Consider the following 23,916-nt stretch of genomic DNA (forward strand, 5'->3'; position numbering starts at 1 on the left):
GGTAGGTAGGTAGGTAGGTAGGTAGGTAGGTAGGTAGGTAGGTAGGTAGGTAGGTAGGTAGGTAGGTAGTTCGGTAAGTAGGTAGGTAGGTAGGTAGGTATGCAATAATTATGATTTGCTTATATGTTTAGAAAAACGTAAAAAACTATTGAAAATCATTATAAAACTTACAAAGTTCTGCGCTTTATGCGTGAGCGCAGCGAGTTTGGTGGCGATAGTTGATTTCGTATGCGTCTCCGACGGCGGTGGTGATACCTCTTCGTAGTTTTTGCTCGATCTATATGGAGAAAAGTAATTAATCTTAAATAATAAATAGTTATTTTTAATTAAACACTAAATATAAAAATTGTCAATAGTAAACCAAATTACATGGAAGGCTGAAGGCTGAGGCTTAAATCTAAATATATATAAATCTCGTGGGGACTCGTGAATCACAGAATCATTTGAATCGGTCCACCCGTTTCGGAGGAGTATGCTAACTAACATAGTGACACGAAAATACTATATATATACAGAAGAGATATTACTAAATCCTTACGTGTTTATATTACTTACGTGTCATTATCTTTAGTATCGTAATCAACAACGAGCGCCGCGCTGCCCGGCCGGCTGTGGCTGCCGGAGTCCCGGGAACTACTCCTAATTATAGAATTATAATAGTATTATAGTAGAATTACAATACTGTAATATTAGTATTTTCTTGTGTTTGAACGCTGTAAAGTGTTCGAAACGTCGGGTTAATAATATAATGAATAAATCGCGTTTAAAATTCGTTAAAAAGTTTTTAATTTCTAAACTTAATGTAATATTATTTAACGCGCCTTGCTTAACTAACATAACAAAAAATCCTATCATTTAGGCGCATATGTAACAAACATTATATTATTTTAGAATAATTACTTCCATGAATATTTCCTTCACTAATTATTCACCCCTAACTATCCTTATCCCTTATTCCCAACCTAACCCCTAGCTCTTAACTAACCTAACCTAACCCCCTTTCCAATTAACCAACCCCTAACCCCCATTCCAATAAACCAACTCCAAGCCTCCCTACCTCCTCCTCTGATGTTCTTCTCTCGCAAGATATATATCCTCATAGTGGTGGTCGCGTCGCGTCGCCTCCGCTCCGCTGTCGCTGTCTGATTGCTCTTGGACCGGCGTCACTTCCTTTACGCCGTGGATCTCAGCTTTTACTGTATACAATGAAACAATACTATATTGCCTCATTTGGTCTCAAGCAGGGTTTACGTAAGGACATTATTTAATCCTAACAACTCAAGAAATTAATGTACTGCCACCGATCCTTGGGTGTACATAGTTTGAATAAATCTGTGTCCTGCCTGTGTCCGTTAAAGGTGGATCAAATTGAGGTCTAAATGAGTGAGCTACATGATACGGGTAACAAAGTTGAGCTAATAAAAGCACGTTAAAAGGAAACTTTATGCACATGAAATAGGCGCGCTATAAAAAGACATAAAAGTAAATAATTTGAAAACTGAAGCTTAACACATATTGGCACATGTTAAGTTGTAAAGTATATAGCATGAAAAACGCAAACATTTCCTTTAAACTGAGTATTTTTTATAAATTTCAAAAAACAAATTTAATATTTTTTTTACCTTCTGAGTCATCGTGTACTATTCTACAATGTGCGATTCCTCCTAAAGCACAAATTTTTACTAGTTATTTTAAAATCGCTAACCTGTAACAGTAGGCGCCTCCTGACCCTCAGCGGGCCCCCGGGGCCCCGGCGATCGTGCATGAAACAGGTCCCGGACCCGCTGATACAGCGCGGCCGGGGCCCCACCGCCGCTGGACCCGTGCAGGAACCAGCCGGACGCCGTGTCCGCGTCCGACGCGGAGCACGCTGTGGAATGCTTGCTTGTGTGATCTTGTGGGACAAGTTGTTTTGAACTTTATCACAATGCAATAAAATAGAATTTTGAGTAAGTTTTGCAAACTTAGGATCGTGTGGAATGTCGTAAGTATTTAACTCTAAAACAATGCAATAAAATTTGTTTTAAATGACATTAAACTAGAATTAGAATAATCGGAAATCAATTTCGGTCATTTATTACAGAAAGTAAAATTAACATTTGAAATATTTCTGGGATCACTCCCAAATCACTCCGATTTTATGATAATAATAGTTTTTTCAGACACACACATTTTTTTGCACACCAAGTGCAGTTTTCCAACTTAAGATATAGGATACTTTATATTATTTCAATTAGGATAAATGACTACTTAGACGGAGCCGGAGCGTGCAGTTAGTTATGTTATATATTAAACTAATAATTAATAAACCACTCACACATGGTCCAACACACAGGTCAATTGAAACGCAACTAAGTACTAACAATGTAACATAGAGTCAATAACATTAAAGTTCATGTCCTGCACGGTTAATTAAAGTAAAGCAAGTCATAGCCGGTAGTTTTTTGAACTTGAATCATCTCTATGGCATAATCATAGTTGTAATAAAAGTTAGGTCGATGTTAATGCTATTAATACATCAATAACTTTTTTCACATGAAAAGGTCTAGGATCTAGTCCATATTGGAATCCTAGACTCTTTCATTCAAATTCAAGGTTCTCAATTCTATCTATTTTACGATTTCTCTTCGATTTTTTATTTACAATCTACTAAATCAATATATACCAAACCAAAATTGCTCAACTACAGCTTAAAAATTATTACTTTCATAAAATACTAGCAAACCCGGCGAACTCCGTTTCGCCAATTTTCTTTGCTATAAACCTCACGGAGCCCGAGACCTTTCCAACGAATGCAAAACCGTGGAAATCGGTTCGTACGTTCTGGAGTTATAGCGTCAGGAAGGAAAACCCGACTTATTTTTATATAAAATATGTAACCGCCTTCAAGATGTCAGAACAAAAAATATTTCAACAAAGGATCACAGAAGGAAAAACAAAGGAGCATCAACATCGGCTCACCCAAAAAGTTACGAGGTAAGAAACACAAAAAATACAGTCGAATTAAATAAAAATATATAATAAATAGGTTAAAAAATAACTATACACCAGTTTGATGCGGGAGTCGAGCACGCTTCGGCACTAATTGGGCCAGCTCGCACCGAGGAAGTACCACACCCCCACAGAAAACCGGCATGAAATAAGAGCATGCATGACTGGGGAGCCGGAGGCTCGTTTTCTTTTCCATACCCTACCCAATTCATTCCTTCTTTCCAGTCATCGATCCTTTCCTTATCCCTTACACCTTAAAAGCGGGTGGCGCTTTCGCAGAGGCACTACCTCTGCGAATATTCAGGTGAACCACCAGCTCAGTTGCCCACTATGACATCAAGTCACTTCCTAAAAAATGTGACCAACCTGAACTCTCCTCTCCGGAAGACGCGTGGTGCGCCGCCCTCTGCATGGGGTTCACGTAGAGGCCGTCCGCGGGCCCCGAGCGCGCCGAGCCGACCGAGCCCACCGTGGACACGGAGCCCCTCCTCTCGCGGGGGGAGCTCCTCTCGCGCTCAGGCCCGTGCAGGAAGAAGGGGGAGCGGGAGTTCGCGTTCACGCAACCGGTTAAGGCGCACTATAAGTGTTAAATCATTACTTCATCATTTACAAAGATTTCATGTTATTGTTGTGTTATCAATTACTTTATCAGCAAGTTGTGAAATTGTCTCTGGAAGCCAGACAATATCCCTTATTATAATTTATTCATCAATATAAAACGGAACATCAATATGAAACTGGCTATATATAGCTCATTTACTAAGGCATATTTATGGCAAGCAAAAAACGTTCGTTTAATTAAAACATTACTCATAAAAAAAATTCAAAACATGTAAATATATTGCTTTATTGATTACTGATTGAAACCATCAACAACACAAAACGTATTAATGTTACTACTTTTAATAATAGTTATCTACTTCTAATGTGACTTTACGTTATTAGGGAAAGTGATAAAACACTATTAGGCTAACAACTTACATGTTAAAAAGGCTGTTAATAAATGATAAAAAAAATGCCTCATAACCTTTTATACCCACTATTAAAAAACAATATTTGCAACTGCCTTATACGAATTGATATACTAATATCTGATCACATACACGTGCTTCTCCAGGTGTGCAGGCGCAGGCATGCACTGCTTTATACGAAGACAGTTGCTTGTTCTCTCCAGCCGCACCCGCAGCCACCAGTACGTTCAAACACTGCAATTTAATTATCAACCTTTAGTATTCTTTCCAGAAAAGATCCTAGGTCCTTAAAAGGCCAGCTAAGCACATCACTGTCATTGTTGCCTATATTTGTAGTTGGGGTATTATGACCACTTATGAACAGATGGCATCTTTGCTATCTTTACTATAAAAAAATGTGTATAAATAAAATACTCTTTCGCTTCGATCTATACTATAAAAGAAACCATAATAAGTAGACAACATAGATACATACATACAAGCTACAGCTAACTTGGGAAGGGACACCTAATTGCCAATGAAAAAGCATTATCCACTAAAAGTAAAATATAACAATCAATCAAAATTATCTCATAATATTGACCGTCCAATCCTTTCACAATGCCCTACACTTACGCAATTTTATTACAATATTATTTGATACACATACGGTAAGATGCAATGAAGAGGTTAGGTAACGTAAACAGAAAAACAAATGACAGACGTGATACAAGAAACACGCATATGCTGATGAACTGTTCTGCATATACGAAACATATCGTTAGACTAAGGAAGATATCATATTCAGTCACGCGTTCGCAGTTACCTAATATCTTTTATATTAAATAATTAGAAAGCTAGAAAGGTGGAAAATTGCCGATAATAGGCACATGCGTCGTAGAAATAATAGCCTAGGTACTTGGTATTAATCTAGGGATCTGAGATAAAGTTGTCACAGAATCTATACTAATATTATAAAGCTGAAGAGTTTATTTGTTTGAACGCGCTAATCTCAGGAACTGGTCGTTTTTGAAAAATTCTTTCGATTTTAGATAGTTCATGTATTGAGGAAGGCTTGAGGCTATATATGAACCACGGGCGAAACCGGGGCGGACCGCTAGTTTTAAATAATACATACATACAGGAATACAGTTATACATCCCATTCTACAACAAAATGAAATAATTTTATCTAAACCTTAATCAGAAAATCGTAGTTAATGTTTTAAATATTATACTATTTTGAGATACCCTTTCCCGAACTTTTTTAACATAAAGCTACTGTAAAAATACATTATTATTCTAAGCATATCTAACGAAATTATCGATACTGGTTTTATACGGCGTAGGTACCTACGCACAAAAAGCAACACTTCAAAGTATCAACACGTCATATTCTTGATAAGGGCATATAATTAGAGAGAAAGTATCAAAACTGCGCAATAACGCATCAAAACATGACGCTGATTCGTGGATATACTTTCATAGCCATTGTCTTGTTAGTATGGAAAGTGAATTAAACAGTAACTATTCAAGCCCGTTTCAATAAGCTTTGTGGGCTGAATTGTATGGGAATTTATTCAATATTCGAAGGTTCTACGAATAAATTTTTACATTGTGTACGAAATAAAGCCAACTATCGGAATAAATCATATAAGAGTAATGAATTGATCAACGCCTAGACTGCTTTTGGTTAGTCATAGGCGAATAAATACCTTAACCTTATTTTCGTTATTTATGGTTAGTTAGAGGTGGTCACTAAATTTTGTTCTTTATGAAAGTAATGCCATAGTTACGATAAGTATATATTTTCCATTACGTATTTCATAGTTGTCATATACGTTTTTCTGTTTTTAAAAATTCTAAATATCTAATAATCAAGATTGTATATCCTTCAATTTACTAGACAAGAGATATTATCACACACACACCTCACGATTGGTTCATATTAGTGTGTGTGTTGAAAATTTTAGAATATCTCACCTCTAAGTGGTGATTCTCAGCTGCATCGTTGATGGGACTCTTCCCATGCCTGTCCAAATGCAGCCTGGCGCCATGCCGTAACAGCCAGCGAACCGTCGCCAGATGCCCTCGTGATGCTGCAAAATGCAGTGGAGTCGCGCCATCCCCGTCTCTGGCATTCGGGTCGACACCACGCTCAACGATCTAGAATGTTCGATAGATTCTTCAGAAGAGATTTACTAGGTGACTCAAATTAGACAAACGTAGCAATTAAATATATTAATGGTCATTTCATTTGTTTCTTTTTTTTGTGACGGGTGGAGTTTAATTCAACTTCTAATTGTGTTTTTTCAAATCACACAGAAACTAAGAGTTCCGTTAAATTATCAAGCAAACCAATAAAGAAAAGCTTTAGATTTTTAATACTCGGTAGCAAACGTATTTATCAACATAGTTTAATCAAAACTACATAAACCAAAGAAATGGAAAAATCTTTATTTAGTTTTTCTCTATATTACTTCCTGAAAGTCAAACATATCTTTACCTAATATGAAACGTCACGAAACTCATATACAACGATTTATCGAACTTTCTCTTTACATTTATCGCTCACTTGGCAAGCATTGATTGAAACTGGCAACACATTATGCCCATATTGTCCATACAATGACAATGTCATATTGCTTTCTTCCACATAAAAAAGAAAACGGCGTTTTCTACATATCTATGGCAGTTTCCGTTTAGGATGCAATTGAAAGTTGCCAGTTATATTTACCGTAATTATAGGGAAGATGGAATAGTCATCGAAAGTAAAATTGCCAACATCCCATTCTGACATTACGTAATTGTATATTTTATTTTTATCTTGTAATGATGCTTTCATTAACCTTATTTGGATTTAAATATATGTTATTCACACATTATTGTTATGTAAAAGGAATTTTATAATAAGTTATAATTCATATTTTTTTCCTCGGTTATACTTTTGTTTTATAGCAATTTTGAATCGATATTATTTGTTTATATAACGCCATCAGTGGACAACTTTCATTAAAAAAACATACATAAGGTACCCAATACCTTTTTCTATTCATAAATTTAACATTAAAATTTCACAGTACCAATACTGAAAAACGTGCATGTAGTATAAAGATACAAAGCTATGTAAGAATTTATTTACGTTTATTGTATTTACGATTAAGCGGTTATTGATAAACTTCCTTATATACAATTTAACAGCAAATATAAAAATTTTTTGTTATAAGTCACTACTGTATACGTATATAAACGAATTTAATAGATCACATTTAAATTTGAAAGATGACTTTCAATTCATTCCAATATATATTTCTGGACATTCAGACTCAAAGCCCTTCACTAAGAGTACATTACTACAGGTACATATACTTATTATTCTGCGTTCCAGGTCTCAATCTAATCAGAGTAAAACAGAGCGAGCGAAACATTGATTACCTAAACCGTACCGACAGGAAAGAGTAATCATTCAATATTGGCATACGATCAGAAAATATCACTCTTCCTTATGATAAAGTAATTTTCAATCATATAACAGATAAATCAGTCGTGTTACCAGTTACCACGCTTATGCATTTCCTCCGGTAGTTATTGATGTGTAATCTGTATCGAATCTTATGCAATGTTATGAAAAAATGAATTACTTGTAATGACTTTCTTTGTCTTTATATAATAAAGGAACTCACGACGATATTAAGAGATGTGATTTGTATTGTAAGACACGTACTACATAATGTATATGGGATTTGAAACGCGACTCATTTCATTTCTAGGAAATGTTTATTTTGATCATCCGTCAGTTTGATACATAGGAGTTATGATCATAGAATACTAGCTGCGCTCCGCGGTTTCACCCGCGTAAGTCTGTATCTCATAAGAATGTCGGGATGAAAAGTTGCTATTATGTTATTCTAGTTGTCCAGCTATCTACGTACCAAATTTCATTAAAATCGGTTCAATATGTGCATTTAAATGTAAAAATCGATCAAAATAAACCGATAGATATTAATATGCAAAAAGCCTTCCCTACCAATCGTATTTTTTTTCAATAAACAATAACACATAAGGGTCATTGCCCTTAACATTGCAACGAACGTCGCAAATCCATAACTCACCATCCATTTAACGCAATCCAAACAGCCCGTCTGCGCCGCCGCGTGTATAGGCAGCATTCCATCACGCGCCCTCGCGTCCAGCCGCCCTCCAGCCTCCAGCACCAAGTACTTGAGCACCGCTAGATGTCCCTCTTGTGCAGCTAGGTACACGGGTGTGACGTCATTGTCCATTGCCGTGTTCGCGCTGTGAACAATATTATTATATGTTATCGATTTAATCTAAGCAAAATGCAATAAAATATCTTAGAGCAAAATTCGTTATTTTTTTTTTTATTTAGTTATTTTTTTTTATGTTACAGTCGGCAATGGAGCTGGTGGGACGCCTGATGGTAAGCGCTACGACCGCCCATGAACATTTGGAGAGGCATAAGGTCCATTGCAGACCTTACGCCTCTACAAATGGATTGCCGACTTTTTGGGAAGGGATTAAGAAAGGATTGGCTATAGGAATAAAGGAAAGGACTGGTACTTTTAGTTACCTTCATATAGGTAACTGTTAACTCAGTTTTAATTGCATCTACGCTTGCATACCAGCCAATTAGTTAAATAATTCAAGTATGTGTAATAATTACGAGTAAAAGTTGTCAATGTATACAACTTAATCTACTATTTTTACGTTTCAGGACTTTTCCTCTGAAAGCAAGCCTTTTATTAAAACATTTTGAATATTAAATACACTACAAACTATAGTTTCAGCATCAACATCACAAAGAAAATTGCCTTATGGACACAAAATTTGTGGCAATTTATAAAAGACAGTAATCATATCAACAAATTTCTTTCTTTCTTAAAAATACATATTAAAAGCAGTCTTCACATATAATTAGCATATTGTCTTAAACCATAAAATTTGGGTACATCATGCATAGAAAACTGTTCATTAAAACCGGATTAAAAACTTGTTTAATGTAACAAAAAAAGGAAGTCAGCATCGCCAAGCCTATTACCGAAATGTCGTAACTGACCTCTCGACGTAAAGTGAAAACAAGTCAAATAAAAGTGAAACGTGAGACTAACGGGACTTCGTGATAGACGAGTCTGTTACGTGTATGCTGTAATGATTATTATTTCATATTAGATATGTATAATTGTATGTATTTGTGATATTATGCGGAATATGTGGCGCCCGCGGCCTTTTCTTTGCATGCGTTTTCTAATCCAGATTTTGTATGGACAGAAGCTCCATGGGAATTTCCATTTTAATAAGTTATCTAATTCTAATTCTATAGATAAAATTCAGTCTGAAACTTGGCTGTTTTGTTTATTTATAATCAGGTAGACAATTCAAAATGTGTGGAGGTTGGTTGATAAATAACGAAAAAATGCTTATAGTAGTACCATAGATAACATAATACAATACTAGGCCGTATTTATCTAAAGGAATATTTATCGAAAGGAGGTCATCAGTTCGACTGTTTTTTGGCTTTGTTACCTCAGAACCTTTGACTAGGTGAACCGATTTTGATAAAAAAAATTATTTAAGATCTGTTGCCACCAGTGTGGACCCGTCTAAATTTGGTCTTTCTGACAATTTCAGGGCGCATAAGTTTTTTAAAAATGGTCATTTAATTATTTATTTATTCTAGTTCATATAAACATAAACAATAAGTTCCTACGAAAATCACACTTATGTATGTAAAAGTTGATCAGTAAAACCTTCATGTTCCGTTTTATACAACTATTTCAACAATTACACTTCATGAACCTCAATGTTATTTAGTAATTTCTCTATCAGACTATATCAGAATTAAACGCGTGATTAACACAAATAATAATCGAACTAAAATTCAAGAATTCAGTTACAGGTAAAGGGTGCAATTACAGCTTGCGTGCAGAAAACAATTCTATTGCCAAATATAACCGTTTGCAGTTTAGACGACACGTGATGAAGCAATACCATTTAATAATTTTATAATTGCCACCATAAATATTTATGGCAATATCGAGTTACATTTTTTGAGGAAAAATGTTCTTGGAAAAGATTTTGTACGATAAGAGTTATTTCTAAACATTTAACATAACGTATTTTCGAGCAGTTATCTTTAGAAGATATAAATACCGAATATTTTGTTATGTTGTTTCGCAATCGTTACCTGTCCGACATTAGTACGTCCTTATTGTATTCCATACTTATATATCCTTGCTAGTTGCGCCCCGCAGAAGTCCGTATCCCGTAGGAATATCGGGATAAAAAGTTGCCTATTTGTTATTCCAGTTGTCCAGCTATCTACGTACCAAATTTCATTGCAATCGGTTCTGTAGTTTTTGCGTGAAAGAGCAACAAACACAAACACACATCTTTACAAACTTTCGCATTCAAAATATTATAGTAGGATAAGATTAAAGCTGAAGACCAACAATATATAACAAAGCATGATATTATGTTGTGGGATTGGATTGCGTATGCCAAAAAAGGGATGCCATTGCTCAGGACACCTGAGTAATAATGCCTCAGCACTGCTTTGACACGGTTCCGACAGCTGGATAGTAAGCTGTTGTACATAATATGCATTATATTGACAATTTAGTGAAATCCTGCCGAAGCGAATACTCCCCCGTACCTAGACTATGTACATACTTAAAAAAAATCTACTAAAACTTAAATATAAATATTATTTAATGTGATTCATTAAAATTAATCAATTAACACCCAAAACCCTTAAATCGCATCAACGACATCATTAAAAAGTATTTAAAAGATAATAAAAACCCACAGCGATGAAAGAAATTGAAATTAATTAAAAATCAATTTATATAAATTAGTGAAAGCCAATATAAATATTAATATGTCCTGCCAACTGTGAATGGGCACGTAACCAATGAATTCTACATTTATTGGATTTTTAAACGATTTACATTCATACTAAGTTTATTTGATTGCCTCACCGTTTAGCGAAGTCATTAGACCATAGACTATAGCTTAAACAGATCTTTTCAACAAATTGTTACAGACCGGGGGAGAAATGTATCACTCCAGATTATAAAATATGACCTAGGACCTTATGACAATAATTCCCTACTAAGCACATAGAGAATCACTGATAAAACCAAACAAATACAGGCGAATTGAGAAATTTCTTAGTTTTTGGGATTGTCGATTGAATAAGAAAGAAAGAAAGAAATAAACATTTGTTTATCAGGGACAGCACAACACACTAATGAAAGAAATTACACAAATAAAAACCATCAAATAGCTGAGGACATATATATAAAAATACACAAACGAAGAAAACTAGCATCAGATATGAGGACTGTGTCATAACGACCCTGAGAAATATCGAGAGTTAGTTCAAATGTTATACCGTGTAAAAATGATATTATTTAAAAAAAATTATGCAGCTAGGATGAATGAAGTTAAATTTTCAATCGGATTTTCAATCGGATAAAATTTCAGATCGAAATCGAAATAAAGAAATCACATACATTTGCTGTTGCTATATATAAACTTGTTAACAACTTTGCAATTCAAATAGCTTGATGAGACCTCATTTTTATGTTACGTAAAACAAGGTAAAAGTTTCATTTTTCGCAAAATATGTAACACTAGCTGCGCCCCGCGGTTTCAACCACGTATGTCCGTATCCCGTATGAATATCGGGATAAAAAGTTGCCTATGTGTTATTCCAGTTGTCCAGCTGTCTACGTACCAAATTTCATTGCAATCGGTTCAGTAGGATTTGCGTAAAAGAGTAACAAACACACACGCATCCTAACAAACTTTCGCATTTATAATATTAGTAGGATATAGTAGGATAGTTGTTACTAATTTGCAGTTTTCTTTACATGACATTGAAGAAGGTTGTTAGTAGAAGTTATTTTACACGCTCCGGCCGCCACCATTGTTAACTATTTCTCAACGTAATACGTCAATAACCCTGAAGATTGCATTTTAACATGAGCTCTTTAATCTGACATATAACAAAATACTTTAGATAGTAACCTGTCAAAATGACATTTCACGCATATTTATTAATTAGCTTTAATACATACTCCGGTAAGTGTTGTATACTAGGCAGTAAATTAAGAACCCTTTTTTTAGTTACACCTTCGTAAATATCCAATGGAATTTCTACTAATTATTGTATTTTATTTCCGTCAACGACACGAAATTGCTATCATTTGCGAATACTTTTTATACAACGGTTTATCATGTTCCATTGTATAATGATTCCCACAAAATGCAAATAGTAAAATTTTTACATAGAACTATAGCAATTTCCTTCAAATTAATAAAAAGTCAATGTCTTCCTTTATAGCTGTAGTTTTGTTCTCAAAAATTGTGACTTTATCACAACAAGTATTCCACAGCACAGTAAGTACTTCGCATCATGTTTTTATGATCTAATTCATTGTTCTGAAAGCTCCATACATTAGGCAAATCCCATATTTCCTAATAAATATAAACGGTTTTCAGTCTATATCTATCATAATGAGATCGAATACTTTATACAATGATACTTTATATATTTAAGTGTTATGATATATTCTAACTGATATGTTATGCGGGTAGGTTTCGAAAGAATCTTTTAACCATTCTCCTTTCATTTGCAATCTCTGTAACTTTGATTTGTTTTATAGAATAGAAAGTACCTATTATAATTTGCATGATGAATTTATTATAAAATTCTATTTAATTTATTGTATCTTTTTATTTCTTACGCGTACTACTAAAATTAATTGTAAGAAAGAAATTTAAGATACTCCGTACTCATCAACATAGATCTTTTTATTATAAACCTAAATGTAATGATTATTTTATAATTCTACTAGCTGCGCCCCGCGTTTGAATGTTTTTGGGGATAAAAAGTAACCTATATGTTATTCCAGTTGTCCAGCTGTCTACGTAACAAATTTCATTGCAATCGGTTCAGTAGTTTTTGCGTGAAAGAGCAACAAACACACACGCATCCTTACAAACTTTCGCATTTATAATATTAGTAGGATAATTTTGCCATTAACTAATACGAATTAAAATACATAATAATAAAAACAATCCAATATTTTACCGTTCCCTCCCTCCATACGTTCCTGCTTTAGTCTTGTGATACTTCTTGTTTTTCTTGCTTTTCTTCCCAAAAAGCTTACTCGTGACCCGACTGTATGGCGGGTTTGTGTTATTCTGAGTCATTTTTCTATAAAACCAAATTTTGTCACTCCAAAACTAAACCAAGCACATATTTATTATTCACGAATTATTTCACAGCACTGTCTAACGCTTTTTAACGCAAAAAAAGCTACAGTCATAGAACTAGAATCGTAAACAAATGAGGCATGCGCATGCGCCGGCCCCTCAGTGTCGACTGAGCTTACGTTTTCACGCTACAGCGAAAGTATCGTATTTTCACACAAGTTAATGACACAACATTGTCATGTGTTTTCTTATTTACAATGTAATGTAATGGGAAAATTGTCATTTGTTATTGGTTATACTGTTATTAATATATATACTATGGCACGCCCCGGTTTCGCATTGATTTTATAATGGATAGGCCACTTGAGATAAATCATGAAGCTGTGTAAAGCTTTTTTTTCCCTTATACATACAATATTTTCCGACAACCGTAACATAGTGCTTCGTGTTACAGATTTTACCCCACAAACTTATATAAGTGGCCGCCCCGGCTTCGCCTGTAAATATATAACCTAGCAATAAGGTATTACGTACATATCCAGCTATGAAAAATTTTTTATAACGGTGAACAAATTTATCAGCTTTATATAATTATTATACATATGAGATGTAAGTCTCAGTCACCTTACTAAATCAGCTGATTATCCTACTAATATTATAAATGCGAAAGTTTGTAAGGATGTGTGTGTGTTTGTTGCTCTTTCACGCAAAAACTACTGAACCGATTGCAATGAAATTTGGTACGTAGGCAACTGGTATAACAAATAGGCAACTTTTTATCCCGATATTCCTACGGGTTACGGACTTATGTGGGTCAAACCGCGCGGCGCGGGGCGCAGCTAGTGCTACATAAATTAAATAATTAAAAGATATAGTTACATGAACAATAGCATGGAAACCAATTTATCAAGAATTGATTCAAAATATCAATTTTGGTCTGCCCCTTCAGTATTTTTAAATACTTACATAAATATTTTGACCATCTCCGTGGGACAGTGGTTAAAGCATGAAGTGGTTAAATACCGTAGAACCTACATACCATACTAGGGGACACGGGACTTCATAAATATTTCTCAAAAAGAAGAAACAAAAATAAAGAATAATAATCGACTTCTTATAATAAAACAATCTAATTTTACGTTTCACTTTTATTTGGAATAAGACTTCAAGATAACTTTTATGTGAGATTCTATTTCAGAAAAGATTGTTTGAAATCTGAGAAATAGGATCCTTTATTTCGTCTAGCGTTAATTGCTTCGCGATTTGTGTTTGTGTGGTACAAGTGAAGAACGATTTGAAAATGTATTTATTAATTTCACTGTATAATTTTTTGCCACTGAATATTACTGTAGAATACTATACTAAACTTTGTGCCAATAAATACTATATATATAGTGTAAATCTGTACTAATATCATAAAGCTGAAGTGTTTGATTGTTTGAACGCACTAATCTCAGGAACTAATGGTCTTGGATGGATTTGAAAAATTCTTTCAGTGTTAGATAGCCCATTTATTGAGGAAGGCTATAGGCTATATATGTACTACAGGCGAAGCAGGGGCGGACCGCTAGTACAACACTATTGCAAACCGGTATTAACGAGTTATCCCTTATAACCATCGTTTTTAATATAACATGTTAAGTATGTTAATTTGGACCCAATTAATTGAATGCTTGAATGGTATGTAATATACAAAAAAATATTTCAATAATTTTTTTTATGTATCTTTGTCAGTGAGGAAGAATGAGGCAGATGCCACTTTTCGTTCAAAATTTATTTGTATACTCTTTTAAACTATTTTTTTTCTTATGCTACAATAAAGTTAAATAAATAAATAAATACACACATTTTTCGACAAGTAAAAGAAAAGTCAATCATTTGAATCATTCAAATAATATTTCATTGTTTTATATAAATGTAAAATAAAATGATAGAATATTCTCGAATCATATGAAATTAACAATCTTATGAATTAATCCCGTACGTTTCTCCGCTATATCGCTTCATGACACGGCCGTTTCGACCACTTTCGCCGTCAAATAAACGACCACTTGAATCGTTACAGATATGCGGTTACTTAACTTTTATTTGAACGAGATTTGTGGTAAATGCATACATTTTAATTTTAATTTAATTTAATATAATAATTTAATACATTTTAATTTGTTGTAGAAATTAAAATTATTTGTAAACTGACTATTCGCACCGGCTTCGCCCGTGGTACATATGCCTATGTCAGTCAGTGAAGTTGCAGCTTTCTAATGGTGAAAGAATTTTTGAAATCGGTCCAATTGTTTTTGAGTTTATCCATTACAAACAAACAAACAGAAATACAAATTCTTCCTCTTTATTATATTAATGTAAATGTAGATAATGTATAAATACAGGGATCCAACAAGGTAAAATGTCGACGCTATTATGATACCATGTCTATTTGAAAATCGAAGAAAATTAACTAAATAATACTGACGATGTGTTAATTCAGAAAATTAGCATAAGTATAAAGTGTAAATAACTTATAATTGTAAACGCGAGAAATAAAGGCTTTTTTATTTTTTTATTTTTATTTTATTTTTTATTTTAATACTGACGATAGCTTAAAATTTGCACCGATGCATAGACCGATGTCACACACACGATGTGAAATTTGTTTATCTGCATTCATATTAGTTACAAAACCGCCTAACAGTTAATTTTTTTGTTTTATAACATTGAAATGCTTTATAAATGAGAAATTTTTTTAAAGAATAGAATTGCTACTGGATTGGCGGAAAAAGCGGGTTCAAATCCCGCCTCGTGATCGAATTTTTTCTATTCTTTCAAAAATTTCTCGCCTAACAGATTTTTTTGCATAAAAATTTTAGCAATTATACTTAATAGCAAGCTCAATGTATTATGTAAACTTATCGAACGTTTAATAATTATAAATAGCTCATTATCTTTTAATGCATTCGGTCCATAATCATTGGAATTACTCCTCAAGATTTTCGGATATCCTCTTATTACGGATAAATATAAAAAATATGTTTTCATATTAACAATCAATACTTATCTTATATGAGGATGTATTTGATGTATGATGTGGCAAACAAACTCTGAAACTGCTTAACCGAATGTGAAATTTCTTTCACCAGCCGAGAGCTACTTTTTAGCTTATAAAGTAGCATTTTGTTTTACCCCAAATACAATCCTAGTGGAACCAAGATTAGAAGCTGATATAATATTGCAATAAAAAGTATGGTGAAAAGAATATATTGATTTTCTCAGTGAAAGCAATAAACTGTACACTGTTTTTTATTTATTAGATTTTTCAGTTTTAAACACACTCAGATGTAATTTTATTCCATATCCGATTAGTAATAACTAATAAGACATCTATTTAAAAAAAACCTATCACTAAATATTCGAATGTAATAATTCAAGGCAGGCATAGCTTATTATATCTAAAGGTGAAAATCAAGACAAAACAATGTCTGGCCATAAATTTTTACAATAGCCGTTTTCCCACCATTTCTACTTGACAACAGATGGCGCTATAAAAATTGAGTCATTGTTCCATCCATCGTGCGTAAAAAATGCTCTTGAACTGTTTGCGTTCATTGAAATAAGATTGTTATTTCCTGAATTCATTTCAATATGTATTGAATCATAGTTTAATTTAATAAAAATTGATTACATTTCCTATTTTATCTGTCACCTATTTTCGAATGTAAAAGCATGGATAAAATATAGATAATCGAGTTTCTTTCAACGGAATCGTGTCTTTTTTTCATAAGGATTCTAAAAAAATAAATTTAAATAATATACGTATTCAGGTGCGGCGATATGAAAAATAAAAATTGTCAGAATTGTAGTTACAAAGTTTTATAAAATCTATATCACGTCCGCACAATTAGCCAACAAACTGGCATACAAATATTTATATGGTAGGTAATTTTACTAGAATTTTACGTACATACACTTTATAAAGAAATATGAATGATATTACCGTTTATTTTATGGAATAAAAAAGACCTCTTAATAGAAAACCTCAGTAAATCATTAACTACAGTTAAATGGTATCAGCACCTATCACATAATATGAGCACTTATAAAAGTGGCAATTTAGAATATTATATTCAATCTAAATACATCGTTTCGTGAGATTTCTATCTATCTGTACCTTTCCATATTGCTCTACACTTATCTTAAATAACGGTTATATAACATTTCCTTTAGATATAAAGCAATAAACTTTATGTGTAGAAACTTAATACACTTCATGATTATTTACTAGTTAAAGCACGCAGGTTCAATTGCTTACTATCCGATTTAAAACCTAATAGACATGAATCGAATCAGTAGATATTATAAATGTGAAAACTGAATCCATTTGGATGCTTGGAGAATAGCTTCCCGCCCCGGAAATTCCACGAGAACCGGACTTATATGAAAATAGCCCCGAGATTATCTAAGTATTTTATCCGTTGCCTACGCGGGCAAAGACGTAAAGCTAGTTAACAATAAGAACTAAATTTATATAAAACTAAATTTATAACAGTGGGATGTTTCAAAACAAACAGCAATGAACTCTGCGTGTGTTTCAGTAATACCAAAAAAAGAAGGAAAAATTATAATGTTAAAGTAGGAAACATGTTATAAATTAATCATAAAACGGCTCCATGCCTTTCAGATCGGAACGCGCGAATCGCTCACCGTTTCAACGTGTTTTTTACAAGTTATAGCGGTGGATGTTGGAAAATATTATAGATATTCGTGTTCAAATAAAACTTAATATTTTTATCAAACTATAACGCTAGAATAGTGATCCATATGGTCAGAGGCATTAAGCGCCACCTAAATTTTATCAAATTACATACATTTTGAATTAATATTGATACTACAATAATTAAACACTTCCATACATTAAAGGTTGATGTCTCTTTACTTTGAGTTTACTGTTGCCACATAAAAACATAACAAAACCGACAATTATTTTGTAATTAATCTTTTAAATTGATCGCGCTATTCAAAAGAACACTCCATATTATGAAATAAATAAAATATTATCACACAATCTTAAAACCGTGTTATTATGTCGAAAGTTAAGCATAAGGGCTTATCTACACAGTTGACGGCGCGCAACAAATGTTGTAAGCAATTTTTAATTACGAGTTTCCACTAACAGATGGCGGTAACTAGGGAATGCGGTCACCTGTCATCGCGACGTGCTAATGCAGAAACGCGTAATGTGAAAATGATTGGTAATGAGATAACGCTGGTTTATATTAAGGTAAGTATGGCTTTTCCAATACCGGTTTTGATATTATACAGCGGAATGTAGAGCAATTCATCGTAATCTTATTATGGGTTAAGTGATAGATTATGAATAAAGTGCGATGGAGGTATTGCGTTGTTTAATTCCAAAATGTGATTAATGACAATCTATTCATATTATTTTGAATATATTGAAGTATATAATATTTTTTAATTATTTACACAATTTATTCATCGTATCCATAACATTACTTTTCTATTTCTAGAATTTTACATGTGAAAAATATATAAAAATAGCACCTTTACTGGAAAATATGATACAAACCTCACGGTACTAGCTGGTATCGTCTTGGAATATTTCAACCTCGCAGACGAGGCGCGCAGAGGGCGCTCACGACGAGGACATGTCGCCATTTTTGTTCCTTTTTCAAACCATAACACTATTTCACAATGGTTGACAGTTCTTTAAATTATTTTCGTAAGTCATACATTGAAACTTTCATAAAAAGCATAAGATTGACTTCAAATTGATAACTGCGAAAAGTGGGTACTACATAATACACAATATAAAAAACAATTAGGCTTGTTACTCAGTAATAAAATAAATTACAATCTTTCTTGAACTACCTTCTACTCTTGTATTGAGAAATACAAAAGTAAAATTTATCGCTTCAGACATACGTCATTACGTGTGGTTTTGTGCTAAACTAATTTAAACATCAAAATATCCGCAACAATATTAATTACAAATGTAAAACTGTTTCATTTTAGTGCATCATGAATTTACAGCTATCTCTCTATTAAAAACGATTATTTTCTTTTCTCAACTGACAGCTAAGCCGCTAATTCCACTGAATTACTGCAGAGAAATGATGCGATACATTTCAACACGCGCTAGCGTTCATTGTCCAGCAAGCACGTATTCTATTACGATTTTGCCTTATTCATAATATGAAAGTTCTCTTCCCTATGTCTATATATTTATGGGACGAAACTTACGACACTAACCTTTGTGATCAATTTGTATATCTGTATTTTAACCTTGTAAGTTTTGTAATATTATTTTATTGCGAGCATTTTTCAAAACGAAAACAAATTGTTTTTTAAGTAAAATAACGTAACATCGTTAATGTTTTTTTCTCAAAAACTAACTAATCGGCACGGATAATTTGACAATTATAAAACCGAAAGACACCATTGTTCATTCAAGTGCAACTATCCGAACGCATTTAACCGCGCCAAATAACTGACATTCCGTTTATCGCAATATGCTCGAAATATTTTTTAATTGTTATCACTTATAGTGTTAAGAAATCTTAGTCCGTCATGCGAAATAATTAGAAAGTAAATCTTAATTTAATTTATACGTACTTTCCTTCCTTTTCATAGCTTTGTTAAACAGTTTTTACTGAGCAATGCAATACATTTCCTATAATTTTTACCGTTATTTGTTTTTTATATATTAAAAAACCTAGCTTAAACTATTAACTACGCTGGATAAATCACACAACCGTGATGAATTGAATGTGATGAGACGAAAAATTAAAGCAGTTCCTGTTACATCTTCAGTCTTTTAAAAATAAAATGTTAGCAAGCGATATAAATATAACAATTGATTATTGTCTTCGCAATATCATTGTTTGTTGCACTTGACATTGTTTATGGACACATTTATATAGGTCACTGTTAACAAAAGTATATATAATTATTTTTTGTTGTATTTTACTCTAACCTAATATTTATAATTAACGTAAATTGCTTATAAAATATATACGCAATTTCCAACAGTTAATAAAACATTAATATGATCTTTTATAAACATATGGTAGTAAATTGATTTGTAAATTACAGTAAGTAAATTAGAATTCATCAATATTGGTTTTTTTATCACATTCCTACTTAGTAAATGATACGATAATAATAAAATTATGACAATATTTACTTTGTACATAGACGAATATTAGATATTGATTGAAATAATTGGCTTCCTATCGGTGTCTAATACATCCGAATAATTAGATATAAAAACACATCTCGCTCTGCTAGGTTTTCATGAGATCAGTTTAAATAATTCGAATTTGTTTTTGAATAATGTTATAAAATAATTTTATTTAGTTAGCGACTATTTTATTTAATTCAATAAATATTTTTTTTTACCAATTGTAAATAACTGGTTCAATAACTGAATCAAATTATTCGCGATACGAAATGTTAATTACATTTACGCACAATTTTCGGTAATCGGTATGTCAAAAATATAAACCTGTCAAATGTCAAACACAAAATACCACAGTTTAAAAATCAATTAAAAAAATACAAAGCACCAACTCCACAGATTAAAAATGACAATTAGAAAATAGGAAAACTTTCAGTTCGTACACAGTTCACTCACGCATATGCACTCAACGCGAGCGCAAGCAGAGTCGCATCTCACTTGACTAGTGCATTTCTGGGTTCCAGTAAATGAGTTGATTACGGTATGTGATGTTGTGATGAGCGGAGCGGCTAGCGGGAGCGATAATTTTATTTTTTCGCTTTGTGCAAACTGTACGCGCAGTTACGAATATATTCATAAGGCCTCTAAATATTATCGTATAACTCTTCTTATTTTTATTTTATTAGTTTTTTCAAGTCCTATATGACTTTTTAAACAATTGACAGGCCGCCTCGCTAGTACCTGTCCGAAGAGGACCTGTTCTTTCCAATTCCGAAATTAACTGCAAAGTTATGAAAGACCTTAATTTCAACAAGCAGATAATGTAAGCATTGCTACGATTAGCGGATTTCCATCCGCCCCTCTAACCATTAAAATCACATTCTTAATTTAACCACATCACCTACTTTGTCCGATTTTTGCATAATAATGTTTTTGTTTTCTCCTTGGGTAATGTTCCGTGAACGCTGTAATCTTAATTACTCAAAATAAGTCCACATTTGAAATAATTCATCGATTTGTTTACAAGTACGTAACGTTATGAAAATTAACAAGGAGTTACAAAATTATTCGCGATTATGTGATTTATATTTTATGTATTTAGAACTACTGGTTAATATTACTTTTACGTATTTGAGATGATTTGTATAGAAAATATTACAGCCTTTACTTAAATCGTTCATTTGCGTTTCATTAAAACAATAATGTTATAGGTAACAAATAGTAAAAACAAAGCTTCATTATGAACTAATAAATAAAAAATGGAATAAAAGTAAAAAAAATATGGACACTATTGATTTCATATGTTTATCTGTGATATTTCTAATGAGCATAGCATGACAAAGATTCTACACTCTTAATTTTCATTTTTATAACATCGATAACCTATCCTACTAATCTTACTATCCTTCTATGATATCCTACTAATATTATAAATAAGAAAGTTTGTAAGGATGTGTGTAAATGTGGATTGATTATTTTTGATCTTTCACGCAAAAACTACTTTTTTGTACCGATTGCAATGAAATTTGGAATTTGCAACTGAAACATGTAGGCAACTTTTTATCCCGATATTCCTACGGAATACGAACTTACGCGGGTGAAACCGCGGAGCGCAGCTAGTACTTCATAAATGAGAATTTTTTAAAGAATAGATGAAATTTGATGACGAAACGGAATTGGAAACCGCCAAAAGGCGCAGATTAATTTCCCGCCTAAAAATTTCTCATTCTTCCTAAATCCATAAACAACAGAGAAACAAAAATGGCGTCCCCCAAGATGCAGATCACGATTCTGCCTACACAGTGTGAAGATTGTGGGCGCGATCAGCGCAATTAATCCGGCAGACGGCAACGCTTTCACCACGCAATTATTTGAGATCTCAATAAACGTTGGTTCGAATGAATTTAGAAATTAAAATGAATGAATGAATGAATGAATTTGTTTACGTGCTCTTGGACGTTGTAAAAAATGCTTCAACACACATATAGGTACAAAGAACATGGTCTATGTGACTAAATTTTTACATATTTTAGGAGCATATTTTGATAAAGTATTAACTATTTAGTTTCTAAAACTTGTGACGTTAAGATATAATTGAATAATTTTTCTTAAATCTACTAATATTATAAAGCTGAAGAGATTTTTGTTTGTATGTTTGTTAGATTGCACTAATCTCAGGAACTACTGGTCCGATTTACAAAATTCTTTCAGTACTAGATAGCCCATTTATTGAGGAAGCCTATATTTGTACCACGGGCCAAGCCAGGGCGGACCGCTAGTACACGATATTTGTAGAGATTAAAACTTCAATGGGTGCCATTTTCTGTTACCGAAAATGTCAACCTCTTCTTATAAAAAACAAAAAACTCATTGGACAATTCCCAAAAGAGGCCGATAAAAATTGTTATTTAAGGCAGTTTTTTTTTAGGATGATTCATCCATTTATTTATATGCTTAGTATGCATTTGATTAAAGTTGAATTGAATATTTTTCATAAATTTAATAACGTTAAGTACATATATGTAAGCTAATATCAAATGAGGAAATATTTAACATAAAAAATGGACATTTAAATAAATTTAATTATGACGAAACATTAACGTACCTAAAACTACAATCCTACTTCCTACTAATATAATAAATACGAAAGTTTGTAATGATGTGTGTTTGTTGCTCTTTCACGCACTGAACCGATTGCAATTTAATTTGGTACGTAAATAGCTGGAAAACTGGTATAACATATAGGCAACTTTCATCCCGATATTCCTACGGGATACGGATTTACGCGAGTAATACATAAATTGATGTCTGAATAACTATTTATTAGGCTGACAAATGAAGGTATATTTTTTGTCCCGGCAATATGAAGTCTAGATTATATCGCAAATGCTTCTAGCATCTTGTTCCAGCTGACTAGCAAATTCTCCACACTATGCCTCTGTTACCTCAGATTACAGATATGCATCGCGCATCACCATACAGTTACAGCCGTTAGCTATCGTGACTGGACGGTTATCGATGAACAAACAAAAACAACGATTTACGGCAAAATTGCTATAGGCTATGGCCGATTAGCTATTGTACTTGGATATTGAGATCGCAATTTGTTATTGCAATATATGCTTCTGTTATTTACTAGCCTGTCGATCTGACTTGGGCCGGACTAAGCTCCCCGTTCCATAGGTTATTGGTAATTGATGTCCAATTATTTGACGTTCTAAATTTCATAAAAACTCCCAAGTGCGTTAACGCCGTGGGCGTAGTAGGCCCCCTTCTTGGCGGTTTATAACCCACCAAATCATTTCCAATTAAACAAACATATAGGTTATTTCACGTTCGTCGCTGAAACTGAAAGATTACTACGTGCACGTGGCTAACACGAAAACATAGACACACACAGATATGGAGCTGGGCTTTGATAACATATACATACATAGATACGGAATGGATAACCCGTTTTCAAATAACTACGTTCGTCCACTAGTAATGTTTATTATTTGAAATAATAAATATAGTTTAAAAAACTAAAAACACACGGTTT

At 33.1% G+C, this 23,916-nt stretch overlaps 1 protein-coding gene across 1 annotated transcript in view; it reads right to left on the reverse strand.

The window, feature by feature from the left end:
- The window catches only part of LOC119840159 (espin), a 77,320-nt gene that overhangs the window by 15,957 nt on the left and 37,447 nt on the right, over positions 1–23,916 (reverse strand). Inside the window, exons 3-10 of the mRNA XM_038366671.1 lie at positions 8,053–8,236; positions 5,924–6,106; positions 4,095–4,196; positions 3,358–3,568; positions 1,706–1,894; positions 1,058–1,196; positions 556–639; positions 166–277 (exon numbers count right to left, since the gene is read on the reverse strand). Of these exons, the coding sequence (XP_038222599.1) occupies positions 166–277; positions 556–639; positions 1,058–1,196; positions 1,706–1,894; positions 3,358–3,568; positions 4,095–4,196; positions 5,924–6,106; positions 8,053–8,236 (1,204 nt within the window). The remainder of the gene's footprint in view (positions 1–165; positions 278–555; positions 640–1,057; positions 1,197–1,705; positions 1,895–3,357; positions 3,569–4,094; positions 4,197–5,923; positions 6,107–8,052; positions 8,237–23,916) is intronic.

The sequence above is a fragment of the Zerene cesonia genome, chromosome 5 (assembly GCF_012273895.1).
Source record: "Zerene cesonia ecotype Mississippi chromosome 5, Zerene_cesonia_1.1, whole genome shotgun sequence".
Classification (NCBI taxonomy): domain Eukaryota; kingdom Metazoa; phylum Arthropoda; class Insecta; order Lepidoptera; family Pieridae; genus Zerene; species Zerene cesonia.